The following is a 20,212-nucleotide window of genomic DNA, read 5'->3' as shown; positions in this document are numbered from 1 at the left end:
AAGTGTCCATCAACAGACAAATGGATAAAGAAAATCTGGTATACATACACAATGGAATACTGTCTCACCATTAAAAAAACTTCTCTCATTCACAGCAACATTGATGAGCTTGGAGGACATTGTTAAGTGAAATTAGCCAGGCACAGAAAGATAAATACTGCATGTTCTCACTCATATGCAGAAACCAAAAAGACTGATCTTATAAGTAGAGAACAGAATAGAGGTAGGGAAGAGTAGGCGGGAGCGGATAGCCAACAGTTGATTAATGAATATAAAAGTACAGCTGGATAGCAAGAGTAAGTCCTAGTGTTCTATAGCACTATAGGAAGACTATAATTAACAACAATTTATTGTATATCTTCAAATAGCTGGAAGAGCAGATTTTGAATGTTCCCATCACAAAGAAATGGTAAATGTTTGAAGTGTTGACAGATATGCTTGTTACCCCTGATCTGATCATTATACATTGTCTATACATGTAATACCACACTGTACTCCATAAATATGTACAATTACTCTATCAATTAAAAACAATAAAAGCAGAAAAACAAAAAACGAAGCTTCTATGTACAGTATCTGTTGCTTGTGCTCACTTTCTTGCTTTTGGCAAATATACTGCTCTATTTTTCTCTATGGATAAATCAATACTCCTAGATAAGGTATTTACCTTTCTGCCCCTCTCTCCTAGAGCACCGTCGCTACCAGCAATTTGATCCTTAGATTCTAGTTTTTACTTCCAAATTACAAACTCTTGATGCTACTATTATTAAAATTTGCCTAATAATACTGCATCTCACAAGCACATTATCATCATCACTCTAAACATTACAGGAGTCATTGGTCACAACTGTCATACATTCTGTAGCTTCACCTATATTTGTTCTTAAATCAATTTTTAAAATTACAACCTACCCAAAAGACAAAAGAGTAAAACCAACATTAATTCAGTATCTTCATCCAACATACACCTATATTTGAATTTCCCCAATTGTCACAAAAATGTCCTTTATAACTGTTTTCCCCCAGTCTGGGAGCAAATCAGGATTCAGATTCACACACTACATCTGATTGCTATGTCTCTTTAGCCTCATCCAATCTACAACAATTCCATTTACCTCTCTTTGCTCTTTAAGGCACTGAATACTTTGATGAGTCCAGGCCAGCTGTCTAGCAGTGTCCCAGGAGTGTTGCCTCATGATTAAATTCAAATCAAATATTTCCAGCATTAAAAACAGAGGTGACTTGTGTAACTCCTACTGCACCACCTTAGGAGGCACATACAATGTCAGATTCTCTGAGATAATATGCCAATGAAAAGTCTGATCTTGATTATTATGGTGGTGAGAAATGGTGTCCATTTTATTTTATTTTATTTTATTTTATTTATTATTTTTTTTTTGAGACGGAGTCTTGCTCTGCCACCCAGGCTGGAGTGCAGTGGCCGGATCTCAGCTCACTGCAAGCTCCGCCTCCCGGGTTTACGCCATTCTCCTGCCTCAGCCTCCCGAGTAGCTGGGACTACAGGCGCCCGCCTTGTCGCCCGGCTGGTTTTTTGTATTTTTAAGTAGAGACGGGGTTTCACCGTATTAGCCAGGATGGTCTCGATCTCCTGACCTCGTGATCCGCCCGTCTCGGCCTCCCAAAGTGCTGGGATTACAGGCTTGAGCCACCGCGCCCGGCCTGGTGTCCATTTTAAACACATTTCTCTTTTGTAGTAACTAATCTATGGGGTAAAACATTAGGACTTTGTAAGTATACTGCTCTTGAAAACATTTTACTAAATGGTATTAGCATCCATTGATGATCCTTGCCTTAATAATTACATTTGGGAGGCCAAATTATGAGTGTTCTGATTCTACATCAGCTGGCATTCTTCTAAGAGACTATTATGTATTATAACAACAACCATAACTAGCACCTAGATGTTGGTTCCTAAGTACCATTATTCACTAAAATGAACCAGGAATCCTTGGAGAATGTCTGCTCACATTCAATGCAGAAATGGATGAGGTAAGCCAGAAATGTCTTGTGTCTGAAAACCAAAGAATGATAAAAGATCTCTAAAGTGACCATGTGAAGGAGTTTCCACTGGACAAATTTGAGACAATCTGAATTTCAAAGACAATAATGAGTTATAACAACTGAATTTTAAAAAGGAGCTGGTCAGGCACAGAGGCTCATGCCTGTAATCCCAGCATTCTGGGAGGCCAAGGTGGGCAGACTTCTTGAGCCCAGGAGTTAAATGCCAGCCTGGGCAACACAGTGAGACTCATCTCTAAAAAAAATACAAAAAACTTAGCCAGGTATGGTGGCACTTGCCTATTGTCCAAGCTACTCAGGAGGCTTAGACATGAGGATCACTTGAGCCTGGGAGGCAGAGGCTGCAGTGAGCCAAGATTGTGTCACCACACTCCAGCCTGGGTGACAGAGTGAGACCCCTCTCTCAAAGAAGGAAAAAAAAAAAACACACACACAGCAGCCAGGAGACCACAGCAATACCAGAGAAAGATGGTAAAGATGTACATGAACACAAATTAAGCGAAACTTAAAGGGAAAAAACCCACAGGAATGCAGTTTGAAAGAGCGTTTTTGGTGTTATAATGACATGCTACACTCATATACTATATACTACACTGAGTATACTGTCATAACACTGCAAACAGAATATGTAACTTTAAACATCAAAAAAAAATTCACATTTGTCCAATGGAAAATGCATAAAGTACAAGAAGACATTAGGCAACAGATAGCAGAACTGAGTCAGAAAATAACAATAATTACAAAAATGTAATAAACAAAACTCACCATTTAAGAGAGTTGAATGCTCCTATTGTATCAAAAAACATATGATGTCTACAAGAAATACATGTATTTATTTATTTTTTAATGAGACAGGGTCTCACTCTGTCGTCCAAGCTGGAGTGAAGTAGCATGATCTCAGCTCACTGCAGTCTCAACCTCCTGAGCTCAAGTAATCCTCCCAACTCAGCCTCCCAAGAAGCTGGGACCACAGATGCGCACCACCACGCCTGGCTAATGTTTTGAAGAGATAGGGTTTCATCACGTTGCCCAGGCTGGTCTTGAACTCCTGGGCTCAAGTGATCCACCTGCCTCGGCCTCCCAAAGTGCTGGGACTACAGGCATGAGCCACTACTCCCAGCCCCAAGAAACACATTTAAAGAGAGCAAAAATAAAATAGAAAACCATGTATCTAAAACAAATATAATCCAAAAGAAAGCTAAAGTTAACAGTAAGTAGTGTACAGTCATAAAAAGAACAAGAGATACACATGTAAAAATACTACCTCAAAATGTATCAAGCAAAAACAAATGAATGGCAAGTAGAAATACATGAATCATCAGTTAAATATTTTAACACACCTCCCTCAGAAAAAGATACACCAAGTTCACAATACAAGGAGATGTCTAAGATCTGAACAAATACAATTAAGAGCTATCAGATATGAAATGTTTCTAAAATGAGGCACATTCAGGGACTGATGTCATACAAACTACTTTCCAACTGTAATGCAACAGATTGAAAATCCAGAACAAAAAGATAGCTCAAAATATCCTATATTAATAACCCGTGTTAAAAAGGAAACAAAAGTAATTATGAAATATATAGATCTGAACATTAATTAAAATAGTACCCATCAAAACTTATGGAACAGTTACAACAGCAGTTCTTAGAGGGATAGCATTAATCAAAAAACAAGAAAAGTTAAAATAAACGAGCTGATATTACTTCACACTCACTACACTAAAATGAAAAATAATCACAACAAAATGTCAGGGAGGATGCAGAACAAAGTTTTTATACAGGTACAAACACTTTGGAAACCTGGCAGTTTCTTATCAAGTTAAATATATATCTATCCAGCTAAGTATCTTCCCAAGAGAAATGAAAACATGTTACCAAAACATTTGTACCAAAATGTTTATTGTAATCTTACTTATAACAGGCAAAATGAAAACATCCAAATACCACTCTACTAAATGCATAACTGTGGTATATTCACACAATGGAATTCTATTCATCAACAAAAAGAATTAACTACTAAAACAGCAACAACGTGGATAAATCTCAAAAATACTATGTTAAATAAAGGATGCAAGACACAAAAGAATATACTACCTACTTTCATTTACTGTATATGGAATCCAAGTACAGGCAATGTAGTGACAGAAATTAGATAAGAGCTGGGGAAAGGGTTTGACAAGAGGGAACTGACTGGAAAGGGGCAGAAGAAAACACTCTGGAGGGATGAAAGTGTTTTATATTTTGTTTTTTGTATTATTTACACTAAACAATTTCCATATCTAAGGGCAACATGATGAAACCCTATCTCTTCAAAACATTAGCCAGGCGTGGTGGTGCGCACCTGTGGTCCCAGCTTTTTGGGAGGCTGAGTTGGGAGGATTACTTGAGCTCAGGAGGTTGAATACGCAAATGGTTACAATACCTTTATTCCTAATTATCAAAACACTGGAAACAACACAAATGTTCCTCATCTAGAAAATGGACTAAAAAAGCCAGGCGCGATGGTTCATGCCTGTAATGCCAGCACTTTGGGAAGCCAAGACAGGCAGATTACTTGAGGTCAGGAGTTGAGACCAGCCTGACCAACAGGGTGAACCCCTTCTCTACTAAAAATACAAAAATCAGCTGGGCATGGGGGCACACGCCTGTAATCCCAGCTACTCGGGAGGCTGAGGCACAAGAATCGCTTGAACCCAGGAAGTGGAAGTTGCAGTGAGCCAAGATTGTGCCACTGCACTCCAGTTGGGCGACAGAGCAAGACTCTGTCTCAAAAAATAAACAAACAGAAAATGGACTAAAAAGAAGTTGTTATCTTCATACAGCAGAATACTATTTAGCATTCAAAAGGGTCCAACATCCAACAACATGGATCAATCTCAAATGAATGCATTATGCTAAGTTAAAAGAAGCCATACTCAAAAAGGTACATATTGCAATATGTACTCATTTATATAACATTTCTTAAAAACCTAAACTAAAAGAACAGAAAACAGATCAGTGGTTGCCAGAGGCAACCTAGAGGAGTTGACTACAAAGGGGTATGGGAAAATATTTTGGTGAAATAAACTACTTAATATCTTAATTGTGATGGTGGTTACACAATTATATACATTTGTCAAATCTTAAAACAGAACTATACAAGTAAAAAAAGGGTAATTTTACTAATTGATAATTATACCTTAATAAAAACTGTGGGGAGAAAGTTCCATAACCAAACACATAAGAGCTACGCATTTTACTGTATGTTAATTATGTCTATATACAAGTAAATAAACTAAACATTCAATTCAATAGCTGGAAGAAGAGCCACAGAAGCAAATCCAAAATAACAAGTAAATTATGAAGGCAGAAATCATTGGGGAAAAGGGAGAAGAAAAAAAGTGAAAAACATTAAAACAAAAATTTGTTTATTTGAAATATTCATTAAACAAAGTTCTGGCAAGAATGAACAGAAAAGGAGAATATGAAGAAAGAAAGTAACAAAGGAAGTTGTTAAAAGTATTATAAATATATACTAATAAGTTTAAAAGCTTACATGAAATGAATTAATGAACTAAATATTAAAGAAATTAGGCCGGGCGCGGTGGCTCACGCCTGTAATCCCAGCACTTTGGAAGGCCGAGGCGGGCGGATCACGAGGCCAGGAGATCAAGACCATCCTGGCTAACACGGTGAAACCCCGTCTCTACTAAAAATACAAAAAAAAATTAGGCGGGCGTGGTGGCGGGCGCCTGCAGTCCCAGCTACTCGGGAGGCTGAGGCAGGGGAATGGCGTGAACCTGGGAGGTGGAGGTTGCAGTGAGCCCAGATCGTGCCACTGCACTCCAATCTGGGCGACAGAGCGAGACTCCGTCTCAAAAAAAAAAAAAAAATTAAAATGACAGTAAAAGATCTCCCTAGCTGAGCACAGTGGCTCACACCTGTAATCCCAGCACGTTGGGAGGCCAAGACAGGTGGATCGCTTCAGTCAAGAGTTAGAGATCAGTCTGGGTACATGATAAAACCTGGTCTCTACAAAAAAAAATCCAGCAACAACAAAAAACTAGCCGAGTGTCGTGGTGCAAGCGTCTGTAGTTCCAGCTACTTGGGAGGCTAAAATGGAGGGACTGCTTGAGCCTGGGAGGCATAGGTTGCAGTGAGCCAAGATCACACCCCTGCACTCCAGCCTGGGTGACAAAGTGAGCCCCTGTATTCAAAAAAAAAAAAGGTCTCCATTCTAAACAAACTCCAGGCCAAGACAGTTTTACAAGTGTCTACTCATATTCTCATGAACATTTCCTATCATATACAGGATGCTGAAAAAACTAAATACAATGAAAGAGGCCCAGTTCATTTTGTGAGGCTCATGTGATAGTGAATTATAAACCAGATATGGTAGGGTAATGAAAATGTTCTGTATCTTCAGAGGAATGTAGATCACATAAGGGTATACATTTGTCAAAACTCACTGAACTACATTCTTCCAGTTGGCACATTCATTTCTCTTAAAGCATATATGTAAAAATCATAAATAATAATCATGTATTAAATCCAATAAATGGTGGGGTTTTCTTTGGTTGGTTGGTTGGTTGGTTTTGGTTTATTTTGAGACAGTCTCGCTCTGTGGCCCAGGCTGGAGTGCAGTGGCACGATCTTGGCTCACCGCAACCTCCGCCTGCCGGGTTCAAGCAATTCTCCTGCCTCAGCCTTCCGAGTAGCTGGGACTCCAGATGAACACCACCATGCCCAGCTAATTCTTGTATTTTTAGCAGAGACAGAGTTTCACCATATTGGCCAGGTTGGTCTCAAACTCCTGACCTCCTGATCTGCCCACCTCGGCCTCCCAAAGTGCTGGGATTACAGGTGTGAGCCACCAGGCCTGGCCTGATAAGTGTTTTTTAAATAGTACATCATATCAAGTATGGTTTATCCCAGAAATGAAAACAAAGTTCAACATTTTAAGAATCTATTCGATTATCATATTAATAATCCAAAGGAGAAAAACCTGAGTCTTTTAATCAACACTGAAAAAAGACTTTCCTAAGTTCAAAACTATTTATAATTTTTAAAACAAACAAAATCTCCTTAACTAACCAGGAATAAAAAAGCTCTTCTTTAATTTGGGCATAGTTATATACTTGAAACCTAGAGCAAGCATTACGCTTAATGAAGAAACTTCAGACAATTCCTCTTTCAAGGCAAGAACAAGACACAGCATTCAAGGTCATGACCAAGATAAGGAAAAAATACATATTTAAGGTATAAGAGATTAAACTATCATTTTTGGAAGATAATTATTTCTCTTAAATCTACAGAACCAACAAACCATTACAATCAATAAAAGAGAACAACAGCAAAACTGCCAGATACAAGATCAAACTATAAAAATTAAAAGCATCCTAAGTCAGCAATAATCAACTAGAAAATATAATTAAAAACAGATTAACAACAAACTTTAAAGGATCTAATAGCCAAAAATTCCTAAGAAGTCTATGGGGAGAACTGAATAAATAGGAAGACATTTCATGTACTTAAATAGGATAACCTAATCTTACAAAGATGCTAGTAGTCCCTAAAGTAAGGTACAAATTGAATGCATTCAAAATTAGAATTACATTCGAATATTTTAAGGAAAAAGACACAAAAAGCTACAATAGAAGAATTCGCAAATGCTATCAAGAATATAGAGATGCTTAAATTTTATGAAGGACTAAAGATCCATAAAGAACAAAGTCAACCCTAGAAAATGAGTAAACAAGAGATTTTACTTTACTATATAAAAAAGACATACCAAAATATGATAGTATTTTTAATGTGATATTGGAGCACAAGAACACAGACCACTGGGACATCAGAGACATTTCAGAGACAAACCTATAGCCTATATATACATGGCAACCACATATACTTTCTTTCTTTTTTTTTTTTTTTTTTTTGAGATGGAGTCTCATTCTTGTCACCCAGGATGGAGTGCAATGGCGCAATCTCAGCTCACTGCAACCTCCATCTCCTGGGTTCAAGCAATTCTCTTGCCTCAGCCTCCCGAGTAGCTGGAATTACAGGCACCTGCCACTATGCACAGCTAATTTTTTGTATTTTTTAGTAGAGATGGGGTTTCACCATGTTCACCAGGCTAGTCTTGAACTCCTGATCTCGAGTGATCCATCGGCCTCGGCTTCCCAAAGTGCTGGGATTATAGGTATGAGCCACCACACCCGGCCCACATATACTTATCATATATATGTAAATCATATGTGTTAATTATGTAAGTCATATGTATGATAAAGATGGCATCACAAATCACTTTAAAAAAAAGATGATTTAAGAAGCACTGTGGAGAAAACTTGTTCACTGGATGGAGAAAAATAAAACTGGATCACTACCAAAACTATATAAAAGGTGGACCCTAGATGGATTACAGAGCAAGTATGGCAGTAAACCTATAAAATTAGTAACAGAAACTGTAGAATATCTTTATGGCCCAGGGATGGAGAAGCAGTATTTAACAATTAGAATACCATCAAGGTCTATGAGATCAAATTCTAGTTTTTGAATTTCTTTTTTGAACCATTCTAAGTATTTGTAAAGACTGATATTTGAGGACTTTTATTCTTCTTAGGGATCATCAAAAAAACAAAAATTATATTTATTGTTAATAGAATAAAACTCATTCTATCTTGCAAGTATCAGATGTCAAATGGACCCTTTCATAAATCTAAAATATATTATGGAATCTCACAGATCTTGTTTTTCCTATATTTTGAATTTATCACATTCTAGGAATTACTTCATCATTACTTATTATTTTCATCAATTATTCCCAACTATACTAAAAAACAAAATAAAAAATCAAAGAAAAAAATGAAGAATGATGGTGTATGGTAGGCAGAATAATTTCCCCAATGATACACACACCCTAAATCCCAGAGCCTGTGACTATATTACCTTAACATGGCAAAAAAAGGACTCTGCAGAAGTGACTAAGGGTAAGGCTTTTGAGTTGGGGAAGATTATCCCAGATTATTTGGGTTGGTCTACTCTAATCACATGAGTACATAAAAGTAGAGACCCAACCATTCCAGACTATTGTCAGAGATGTGACTTTGGAAGAATGGTCAAGGAGATGGGCTGTTGCTGGCTTTGAAACTGGAGGAACAGCCAAGCCAAAGAATACAGCAGCCTCTAGAAAACAAAAAAGGTGGCCAGGTGCTGTGGCTCACACCTGTATTCCAACACTTTGGGAGGCCGAGGTGGGCAAATCACCTGAGCCCAGGTGTTCAAGACCAGCCTGGGCAACAAGGTGAAACCTCTTCACTACTAAAAATACAAAAATTAGCTGGGCATGGTGGCACACACCTGTAGTGCCAGCTACTGGGGAGGCTAAGGTGGGAGGATCACCTGACCCCAGGAGGCAGAAGGTGCAGTGAGCCGAGATCACCCCACTGCACTCCGGGCTGAGTGGCAGAGCCAGACCCTGTCTCAGAGAGGGAAAAAAAAAAAAAAGAAGAAACTAAAAAAGGCAAGGAAACTGATCCTCCCCTTGAGCCTCCAAAAAGGATTACAGCCCTATAAACACCTTGATTTTAGCCCATAAAACTAGTAACAGACTTCTAACCTACAAAACTATAATAAATTTGTGTTGTTTTAAACACCTAAGTTTACTTCATTTGTTATGGAAACAACAGAAAAATACAGATTTAATAACCTACAAGGATGGTACAATAGTAAAATAAATCATCTTTCAGTTTTCTTCTTGCCTTCCATTATCTTTCAAGTACTGCATCATTTTTCACCTTGCTTCATCTTTTAAGAATATTTTTGAAAGACTAGAATACCATCTTTGTAGTCTAATCTTGGCTTTCACTGACTCCACCTAAAAATTCAAAAATTTTCATTTTCCATCCACGATGGCTAAGAGAAGAAAATGACAGAGGAATACATCTTACAATTATTAGATGAATCAGAAAATAAACACCAACAGTAGCATGTCTAGACTCTGAAGCTGATGGTGGTGATACTATTTGTAAAATCTCAGATAATCAGATAACATAAACCTAGACAAATTTTCTCAAATTCAAGAATCAATGAATTGAACAATATATTTATAAGGAAAAAGAGAAAACACAGTAAGGACTGCATCATATAATATTCTGCAACCATATTCTAGACCACCTCATTATGCTCAAAGGACGTATCACAGTATTCTTTCATCTTTTATGTTTGTGAGCCAAAATTTACTTGATACAAAGAGGTGTGCAATGTAATTCTTATTAAAATATCTAATAAAGTTGTTTTTCATAATACTTTTTATTCCTGTGTCTATAAATTAGTAGTAAAATAACTTATAAATATAAAAATACAAAAAGGTCCATTTGACCCAAATGGTTAATGGTGATGCTTATTTTTGTTAAATACCAAGGGTTAGTCAAAACTTCTGAGGTACAAACCGTAAGGCAAAAAATTGGTGAGACTGATGATAACAAATTTAGAAAGTTCAATATGCTATGAATTCACACAACTCCAGTTCAACAGAGACCATGAACAAAGTAAGAGACATATGACAAAGTGGGAGAAGTTACTTATGATGCATGAAGTCAACAAGAAATCAACATGTAGAATATACATGGAACATGGGGAAATCAGTTCAAAAAAGAAAGTAATACTAATATAAAAACAGACAAAGAATTAAAATAACTTCTAAGACTCCCAACAAGTTAACAAGCATACAAAGACATACTCAAAATAGGCCGAGCATGGTGGCTCACACCTGTAAGCCCAGCACTTTGGGAGGCCGAGGTGGGTGGGGATCACCTGAGGTCAGGAGTTCAAGACCAGCCTGGCCAGCATGGTGAAACCCCGTCTCTACTAAAAATTAGCTAGGCGTGGTGGTGGGCACCTGTAATCCCAGCTACTTGGGAGGCTGAGGCAGGAGAATCACTTGAACCTGGGAGGTGGAGATTGCAGTGAGACAACATTGTGCCACTGCACTCCAGCCTGGGCGACAGAGTGAGACTCCCTCAAAAAAAAAGAAAAGAAAAGAAGAAGAAGAAAAAATTCTCAAAATAATTGATGGTACAAGTAAAACAAAAAGATATTTTATACCTAAATGATGAGGAATGTGGATGGTGTCAAGTGTTTCTGAGATATGGAAATACAGAAATACTCATGCACTCCACCGAAAATGCAGATTAGTACAACTGTTCTGAACAGCATCCTTGTATTTATCCAGTTTTAGTCTATACATACCCTATGACCTAGCAATTGTGCTCTTGGGAATACATCCTAAATAAATGGTAACAAAGGTCCATAAGAGCCCAAGTACATGAAAACTCATCACAGTTTGAGGTAGACAATCTGGGTCTATTACTGAAAGGCTGAACACAAAGATACCGAACCTTTTTGGCACCCAGGATCAGTTTCATGGAAGACAATTTTTCCATGAAAAATGGGGGGGTGGGGGTGGGGTGGGGAATGGTTTAGAGATGAAACTATTCCACCTCAGATCAGGCATTAGATTCTCATAAGGAGTGCACAACCTGGATCCCTCGTATGTGCGCAATTCACAATAGAGTTCATGCTCCCATGAGAACCTAACACCGCCAAATCTAACAGGAGGTGGAGCTCAGGCAGTACTGCTCATTCTCCTGTCGCTCACCTCCTGCTGTGCGGCCAGGTTCCTAACAGGACTAGTACTGGTCCTCGGCCCAGGGTTGAGGACTCCTGACCTAAAAGATATACGCTATTAAAGTTTTATGCAGCAATTAGAAACAGTGGATTAGATGTACAGATAGGACCATGGATAATAAGGGCAGGCAGGGTAAGAAAGTACACAGTGGGAGACCGGCAGTACAATCTACCGAACTCCTTTTTATCCCTGAAACATATTATGCTGTATTATAATGCCTAATGCCCCTGAAATATGGTATACTATATTCAAAACAGGTTTATGAACACTGATCTTATTCTATACATTATAAAAGTCACATTTGCTGTTAAGCACATATGTAGGAATCCTTTACATACTATTTTAGACTATTTAATACAAAGAAAGACTGTCAAATAAAGATGAAAATTTTGCTCACTTTAGCTCCAACACTGCAACTGCCCGTACTCCCAGTGCTCCCACTTGCAACTCCAGTAAATCTAGCTTCCAATAACTCTTGCCTTCTTGGATCCAGACTATGAAGCTCATCCATTGCACCTATTAAGAAAAAAATATACATATGTACATATATATATATGTGTGTATACTTTATACTTACACACACAAATATATATATGTATGATTAGTTAAGATGTTAAAAATTTAGGAATGCTACAAGCAGATGAAATTGACAGACTATTTTTAAATGTACACATCAACTTATCAAAACATCCTACAATGGATTTCCAACACTTTTGGCTGCAACTCACAGAAAGAAATGTATTTTCCATCTAACTCATACACAGTTACAAACATTCATATATTTAAAAGTTTCACAGAATACCTAATCTTACTGCAATGCAGTAGTAAGTGTCTTGTACAACAACTATTTTCTAGTCTATTCCAGTCCATTTAAAAAAGGGTGGGGTGACAGTAGTAAATAGCAATTAAATTGATTTCATAAACCAATAATGGACCATGGGTCCATAGTTGAAAAAATACTACTCTTCTAATGTAACCTCCCTATTCTAAGCATACCCAGAATTGTAACTATGTGACATTATCACTTAATTATTTTATGTATATCTTATATAACTACATTTTAAACTATAAAAAACTGTTTTATTATTGTCACAATCCTTAAGATTTTTTGTATGGTTGATAGTTTTAGGTTTCCATCAGGTAAATGAAACACAGACACGTTTATCATACATACAGATGACTGAAGTAACACTTATTATTAAACAACCACCTTGAAAATTAAGGGGAAAATTTTAACACCCTGATGTTACTGTTATTACGCAGACTAAAGCACTCCAAATTCTAGATGAAGTTCAAACAAATTCTTAAAAATTACTTTATCTAAGTCTGCTAATTCTGACAAAAACCCTAGAAGTGACATAAATGAATGGCTCTCAAAGAGAGCAGGTAAGGATATTGCCAGAATCCGGAATGACTTGGGGAGCATTTTTGAACTATACGAGCCCCCTTCCACACATCCTGACATTCTTCTCCTAAAGGTTAACAACTACTCCTATAGATCTTATCTTTTGAAATTGCCTTTCTTACTTTTTATCCTCACCTGGACAAAGGACTAGATGAATGGTGGCCACTCTTTCATGCTTATTTGGATCCCTGTACCTGAAAATACACCTTCCCCTGTCTACTTCCTTTAGCTCAAAAAAAGAGGTAAATCCCTCTAAAAAGCTAAAGCCTTTAACTTAACACTTGCTTTTGACCTCATTCCTTCTTGACATCCAAGAAATCTTGTATTCACAAGTACCTTACCTCTCTGGCATCTGCTCACTCCTTGTCTCCTTCTCCCCTCACTTATGTCTTTTTAGAAGTCTACCATAGCTTCAATTTCATTGTGCTATCATTTAATTCTTCCCTTAAACTGGTTTATAACCATATCATCCTTAGTATTATCAATGCTTCCATTTTTTCCCTTCTTGCTATTACATCAGAAACTGTACATTATTCCTTTATTGAGAGGAAAAACCAAAGTAAAAACATAAACAGTTCTAGTTTTCATAATTCAGCTACACCTGTTCCCCCCACCACCTTCTTGTTCTCTCTTAACTGCAAATATTCCCCATGGCCTTCTGTTTTCTTTTCAGACCTCCTTTGGCTTCAAACATGATTCTCAAATCAAACACCTATTATATAGCAGGTCTGCCAAGTCTTTTTTTTTTTTTTTTTTTTTTTTTGAGGCGGAGTCTCGCTCTGTCGCCCAGGCTGGAGTGCAGTGGCGCAATCTCGGCTCACTGCAAGCTCCGCCTCCCGGGTTCACGCCATTCTCCTGCCTCAGCCTCCCGAGTAGCTGGGACTACAGGCGCCCGCCACCTCACCCGGCTAGTTTTTTGTATTTTTAGTAGAGACGGGGTTTCACCATGCTAGCCAGGATGGTCTCGATCTCCTGACCTCGTGATCCGCCCGTCTCGGCCTCCCAAAGTGCTGGGATTACAGGCTTGAGCCACCGCGCCCGGCCTTTGTCAAGTCTTAAGCTTGGCACTGAAACTTACAATCTACTGAAGTTTTGCTTTATAAAAAACTATCAATCCGGCCGGGTGCGGTGGCTCAAGCCTGTAATCCCAGCACTTTGGGAGGCCGAGACGGGCGGATCACGAGGTCAGGAGATCGAGACCATCCTGGCTAACATGGTGAAACCCCGTCTCTACTAAAAAATACAAAAAAATTAGCCGAGCATGGTGGTGTGTGCCTGTAATCTCAGTTATTCAGGAGGCTGAGGCAAGAACCACTTGAACCCGGGAGGCAAAGGCTGCAGTGAACCAAGGTCACACCACTGCACAGAAGGAAGGAGGGAGGGAGGGAGGGAAGGAAGGAGGGAGGGAGGGAGGGAGGGAAGGAGGGAAGGAGGGAAAGAGGGAAGGAAGGAAGGAAGGAAGGAAGGAAGGAAGGAAGGAGGGAAGGAGGGAAGGACGGAAGGAAGGAAGGAAGGAAGGAAGGAAGGAAGGAAGGAAGAAAAATGGGTAAGTTGGACTTCATCAAAATTAAAAACTTTTGCACCTAAAAGGCATAATCAACAGAGTGAGATGGCAACCCACAGAATGGAAATCTGAAAATTACATATCTGACAAAGGATTGATTTCAGAATATATAAAGAACTTCTACAACTCAAAACAAAAAACCAAACCAAAAAATGGACAAAAGACTGGAATAGAAATTTTTCCAAAGAAGGTGTGCAAATGACGAATAAGGAGATGAAAAGATGTTCAACATTAATCATGAGGGAAATGCAAATCAAAATCACAGTGAGATACCACTTCATACCCATTAGGATGGCTGTTATCAAAAACTGAAACCCAAATATACAAGTGCTAGTTAGGATGTGGAGAAATTGGAATCCTTGTGCATTGCTGCTGAGAACTTAAAATGGTGCGGCCACTGTGCAAAACAGTATAGCGGTTCCTCAAAAAATGAAACACTGAATTACCATATGATCCGGCAATTTCACTTCTGAGTATATAACCAATACAAGCAAAAGCAATGGCTAAAACAGGTATTTGTACACACATGTTTACAGCAGCATTATTCACATTAGCCTAAAGGTGGAAGCAATCCAAATGGCTCTCAACAGATGAATGGATAAACAAAATGTGGTATCTACATACAATGGAATATTATTCAGCCGGAAAAATGAAGAAAATGTGGGGGCATGCTACAACACGGAGAACTCTGAAGACACTATGCTAAGTAAAATAAGTCAGTCACAAAAGGTGGTTGCCATGGGCTGGTGGGTGTGGTGGAATGGGAAGTTAGTATTTAATGGGTACAGAGTTTCAGCTGGGGAAGATGGAAAATTTCTACAGATGAAGAGTGGTGATGGTCTCACAACAATGTGAACGTACCTAATACCACTGAACTTTACATTTTAAAACAGTTAACACGGTAAATTTTATATTTTGCCACAATTAAAAAATAATAATTACAGGCTGGGTATGGTAGCACCCAGCCTATAATCCCAGCACTTTGGGAGGCCAAGGCAAGAGAATCACTTGGTCCAGGAGTTCAAGATCAGCCTGAGCAACATGGCAAAACCCCGTCTCTACAAAAATTAGCTGGGTGTGGCAGTGCGCATCTGTAGTTGCCACTAAGGAGCTGAGGTGGGAGGATTGCTTGAGCCAAGGAGGTCGAGGCTGCAGTGAGCCAAGATTGCACCACTGCACTCCAGGCTGGGTGACACAGCAAGAACCTGTCTCAAATAATAATTACAAGTTCTTAATTCAATAAATTGGACTTCATCAAAAAGTTAAAATGGTGCTAGTTCAAAAGAACATAGTTACAAAATGAAAAGGCAAACAACAGATTGGAAGAAAATATTTATAAAGTATGTATGTGCTATATACTATGCCTACTCTTTGACTTGATAACTAGTTGATGGCACACTGAAATTTACCATGGAATATGAGGGCATCGGGCCCTGCTCTGACCTGGATCAGTAAATAATAATATATTTTGTTTCCTATTGTTTTTCTCAGATGTATAGCTTCCTCTAGGACCTCAACCCTCTTCCATGAGGTCTTACAGGAAATTATGCACCCAAGCATCAATGCGTTTCTAACCAAAAACTCTTAAAAGCACAATCTTTCCTTAATTCTTAACATCTTCTAATTAGTTTTTTGTTGTTGTTGTTGTTGTTTTTCCTTTTTAGACGGAGTCTCACTCTGTCGCCAGGCTGGAGTGTAGTGGTGCGATCTCGGCTCACTGCAACCTCTGCCCCCTGGGTTCAAGCGATTCTCCTGCCTCAGCCTCCTGAGTGACTGGGACTACAGGTGTGCACCACCATGCCCAGCTGATTTTTGTATTTTCAGTAAAGATGGGGTTTCACCATGTTGGCCAGGATGCACCATGTTGGCCAGAATGGTCTCGATCTCTTGACCTCGTGATCTGCCCACCTCAGCCTCCCAAAGTGCTGGGATTACAGGCATGAGCTACCGTGCCTGGCCCTAATAAGATATTTTAAAGAGGCAATATACGCAAGAGCTCCAGTGTAATTCCTGGCACATAATAGATGCTCAGCAAATGCTAATCCTAAACAGTAGAGCCTTGCTACTCAACCTACAGTGCATGAGCCAGCAGCAACTGTATCATCAAGATGCTTATTAAGACATGCAAAATCATGGGTTCCTCCAGAAACCAACCAAACCAGAATCTGCATCTTAACAAGATCCCCAGTAATTACTATATACATTCATGTTTCAGAAGTACTTCTGTAGAACACGGATCTGTAACTTTTTCTGCAAAGGGCCCAGTCACAAATATTGTAGTCTTTGCAGGCCAATAGGCAAAATCATATAGATACTTACATAACAAGACAGAAACAATTTTTTTTTTTTTTTTGAGACACTCTTGTCACCCAGGCTGGATACAGAAACAATTTCTACAAACTTTTTATTGACAAAATTCAAGATACAATAATGAGTATAATATAGGCCAGGTGCAGTGGCTCACATCTATAATCCCAGCACGTTGGGAGGCTGAGGGCGGATCACTTGAGGTCAGGAGTTCAAGATCAGCCTGGCCAACATGGTAAAAACCCATCTCTACTAAAAATACAAAAATTAGCCGGGCGTGGTGGTGGGTGCCTGTAATCCTATTTACTTAGGAGGTTGAGGCACAAGAATCACTTGAACCTAGGAGGTAGAGGTTTCAGTGAGCCGAGATCACACAACTTCACTGCAGCCTGGGTGACAAGAGAAGACCATGTATGACAAAATAAATAAATAAATACACACACACACACACACAACTTTTTTTTTAAAATAAAAGTCTGCTAATGAAAAGAAGGAAATTCTTTTTGAGAAGACAGCACCTCAACAAATAACCTCACTTAATTGGAGTTTCCTATCATCAAAATCTATTACAAATACTCATCTGTTAAATTTTGTTTTGAGACGGAGTCTTGCTCTGTTGCCCAGCCTGGAGTGCAGTGGCACGATCTAGGCTCACTGCAACTTCCGCCTCCCGGGCTGAAGAGATTCTCCCACCTCAGCCTCCCAAGTTGCTGGGATTACAGACACATGCCACTACACCTGGCTAATTTTCGTTTTTTTTTTTTTTCTTAGTAGAAACGGGGTTTCACCATGTTGGCCAGGCTGTTTTTGAACTCCTAATCTCAAGTGATCAGCCCACCTGTGCCTTCTAAAGTGCTGGGATTACAGGCATGAGCCACGACGCCTGGACTCATCTGTTAATATTGATCTATAGGCTAAACGCAGTGGCTCACGTCTGTAATCACAACACTTTGGGAGACCAAGACAGGTGGATTGTTTGAGCCCAAGAGTTCAAGACCAGCCTGGGCAAAACATAGGGAGACCCTGTCTATACAAACATAAAAAAAAATAAAACCTAAGGTGTGCTGGTATGCACCTATGGTCCCAGCTACTCAGAAGGCTGAGGTAGGAGAAGCACTTGGGCTTGGGAGTTACAGGCTTGCAGTGAGTCATGATTGTGCCACTGTACTCCAGCCTGGGTGCAGAATGAACGCACTTTTTCTTAAAAAAAAAAAAAAAAAATTGATCTGTAATGAGATTGTATGTATTTGTCTTTGAAAATGTCTTTTAACAGAAACAGATATTGCCAAATATTGATATTAACCCACAATCATGACTTTAATTGAGCATATTCATTACTGGGAAGGCAGTTATCTATTGGTTCTTCATCTGATATTTGCTTTTCAGTATGTCATCACAGTGCTGATTACTTCCAACTGAAGGTTAGGTAGAAAGTTTCTCCACTGCAAAATTAAACAAATTTTTGAAATATGGAACTTTTTGTGCATTTGTGTCAACTTCTGAAAAATGCTGTGGGAACTATAGTTTGAGACTAGAAAATGCGTCCACTCATATTCATGTGGGAATGACGATCTAACTTATTTGACGGCTTGAGAAGTATATAAAGCAGCCTGAAATTACTTGGGATTTGAATATCAGTTGCCACTGAAATGACTTTACCACAGTCTTTCACATATAAGCACTATTTTGCCTTGAAATCTTAGGTTAAATTCATTTTAAAAACATTACCCAATCTTCAGAAAAAGCTAATTTCCAAAGTTAATTAGTATTTAACAGCAGTTGAGGGCAGTTCCCTTTGCTCAAAAAAATTTAAATCTCACCCTTTAGCTCAAACAATTGCGAAAAAAATACTTTACCACTTCTAAGCCAGTCAGGATATTCGTCCTCTAACAAAAATTCGTGCAGCTGATGCTAGTTAAGTCCAAAAGAGCAAACTCACTTCACAGTTGACAATACTGATTCAGTAACACACATGGATAGATGGAAATATTTTCTGCAAAGTATCTGCCATTGAATAACAATGAATAACCATAAACTATGAACTCCTCAGTTTTACAAGCTTTGTAAACTAGTCCAACTAAGCCTTTCTCTGCTCCGTATGTATTTTATCACCATCGGTTGTAGCACATCCTAGCAGATTCCACTTCAGATTGTACTTAGTGTCTTCTCAGCTTTGAAAATATTCTTGCCTGTAGTTGTTCTGCACAGACTATTCAGAGGCCAACTTTTCTGCCACTTCAAACTTGGCACTGACTCCTTGAATAAAGAACAACTGAATTGTATCAATAACATCTGCCGGCTCATCAAGAGCCAAGAAAAACCACTCCAAATCATTTGTCTTGTTTTTTAATTGACTAGTGATGTTGCTTCAAATGTCCTCAACTCTTAAATCAATGGTTCTTGCCAAAAAGCTAACAGCCTAAAATAAGTTTATTTTCTATGGATGTAATTTTTTTGACTACTTCAATAAAATACAATTTAATTAACTCAACATCAGTAAATGGCTTTCCTTGCTTGGCAAACAAGCCACTTGGAAACTTCTTTTGGAGGTAGCCTCATTTTCATTTTTATGAAGAAATTATGCTGTGATGAGATATTCCATTTTTAAGTTTTGTAATTTTTCTATTGCTTTCCTGAGAGTTGGACATAGTGTAGTATACGATTAAGGTATATTGTATTCTTCTATTGCAGCTCTAGTGTCACTTCATAATAAGAGCAATGTTTTGCTATTAAATTCAGTAACAAAATAACCCACATTCCAATGTGCCTTAAAAGCATGCCACTCAAAGTCTATAATTTTCTTTTCTTTCCTTGTTTTGACAAGATGGATACACAGTGGTAATAAATAAATAAAATAAAAAATTCCAATCTGGTCACAGACGTGGCACTCAAAACACTGTCAAGTGATAATGGCAGCACTGAAATTTGTGGTACACCAAACAGCAGCTTGAAGTAATGAGAATGCCATATACAGTTTCTGTCAAAACTCCTCAGCTCTGCCATTATAAAGCAAAACCAGCTGTGTTCCAATAAGACTTTATTTAAATGAATAGACAATGAAATTCAAATTTCACATGTCACAAAGAATTACTTATTTTTTATTTCAGTAGGTTTTGGGGGAACAAGTAGTGACTGGTTACATGAATAAGTTCTTTAGTGGTGATTTCTGAGATGCTGGTGCACCCATCACCTGAAAGAATTTTTTTTTTTTTGATGTTTTTAGTCATGT

General features: G+C 38.4%; 1 protein-coding gene across 1 annotated transcript in view; it reads right to left on the bottom strand.

Annotated features, from left to right (window-relative positions):
• Positions 1–20,212, bottom strand: part of TLK1 (tousled like kinase 1) — a 163,805-nt gene that overhangs the window by 114,739 nt on the left and 28,854 nt on the right. Inside the window, exon 2 of the mRNA XM_033231161.1 lies at positions 12,105–12,223. Within this exon, the coding sequence (XP_033087052.1) occupies positions 12,105–12,223 (119 nt within the window). The remainder of the gene's footprint in view (positions 1–12,104; positions 12,224–20,212) is intronic.

Source organism: Trachypithecus francoisi, unplaced genomic scaffold, assembly GCF_009764315.1.
Source record: "Trachypithecus francoisi isolate TF-2019V2 unplaced genomic scaffold, Tfra_2.0 Lachesis_group13, whole genome shotgun sequence".
NCBI lineage: Eukaryota > Metazoa > Chordata > Mammalia > Primates > Cercopithecidae > Trachypithecus > Trachypithecus francoisi.
Note: the sequence above shows the minus strand (reverse complement) of the source record. Positions and strands in the feature narration are given on the sequence as shown.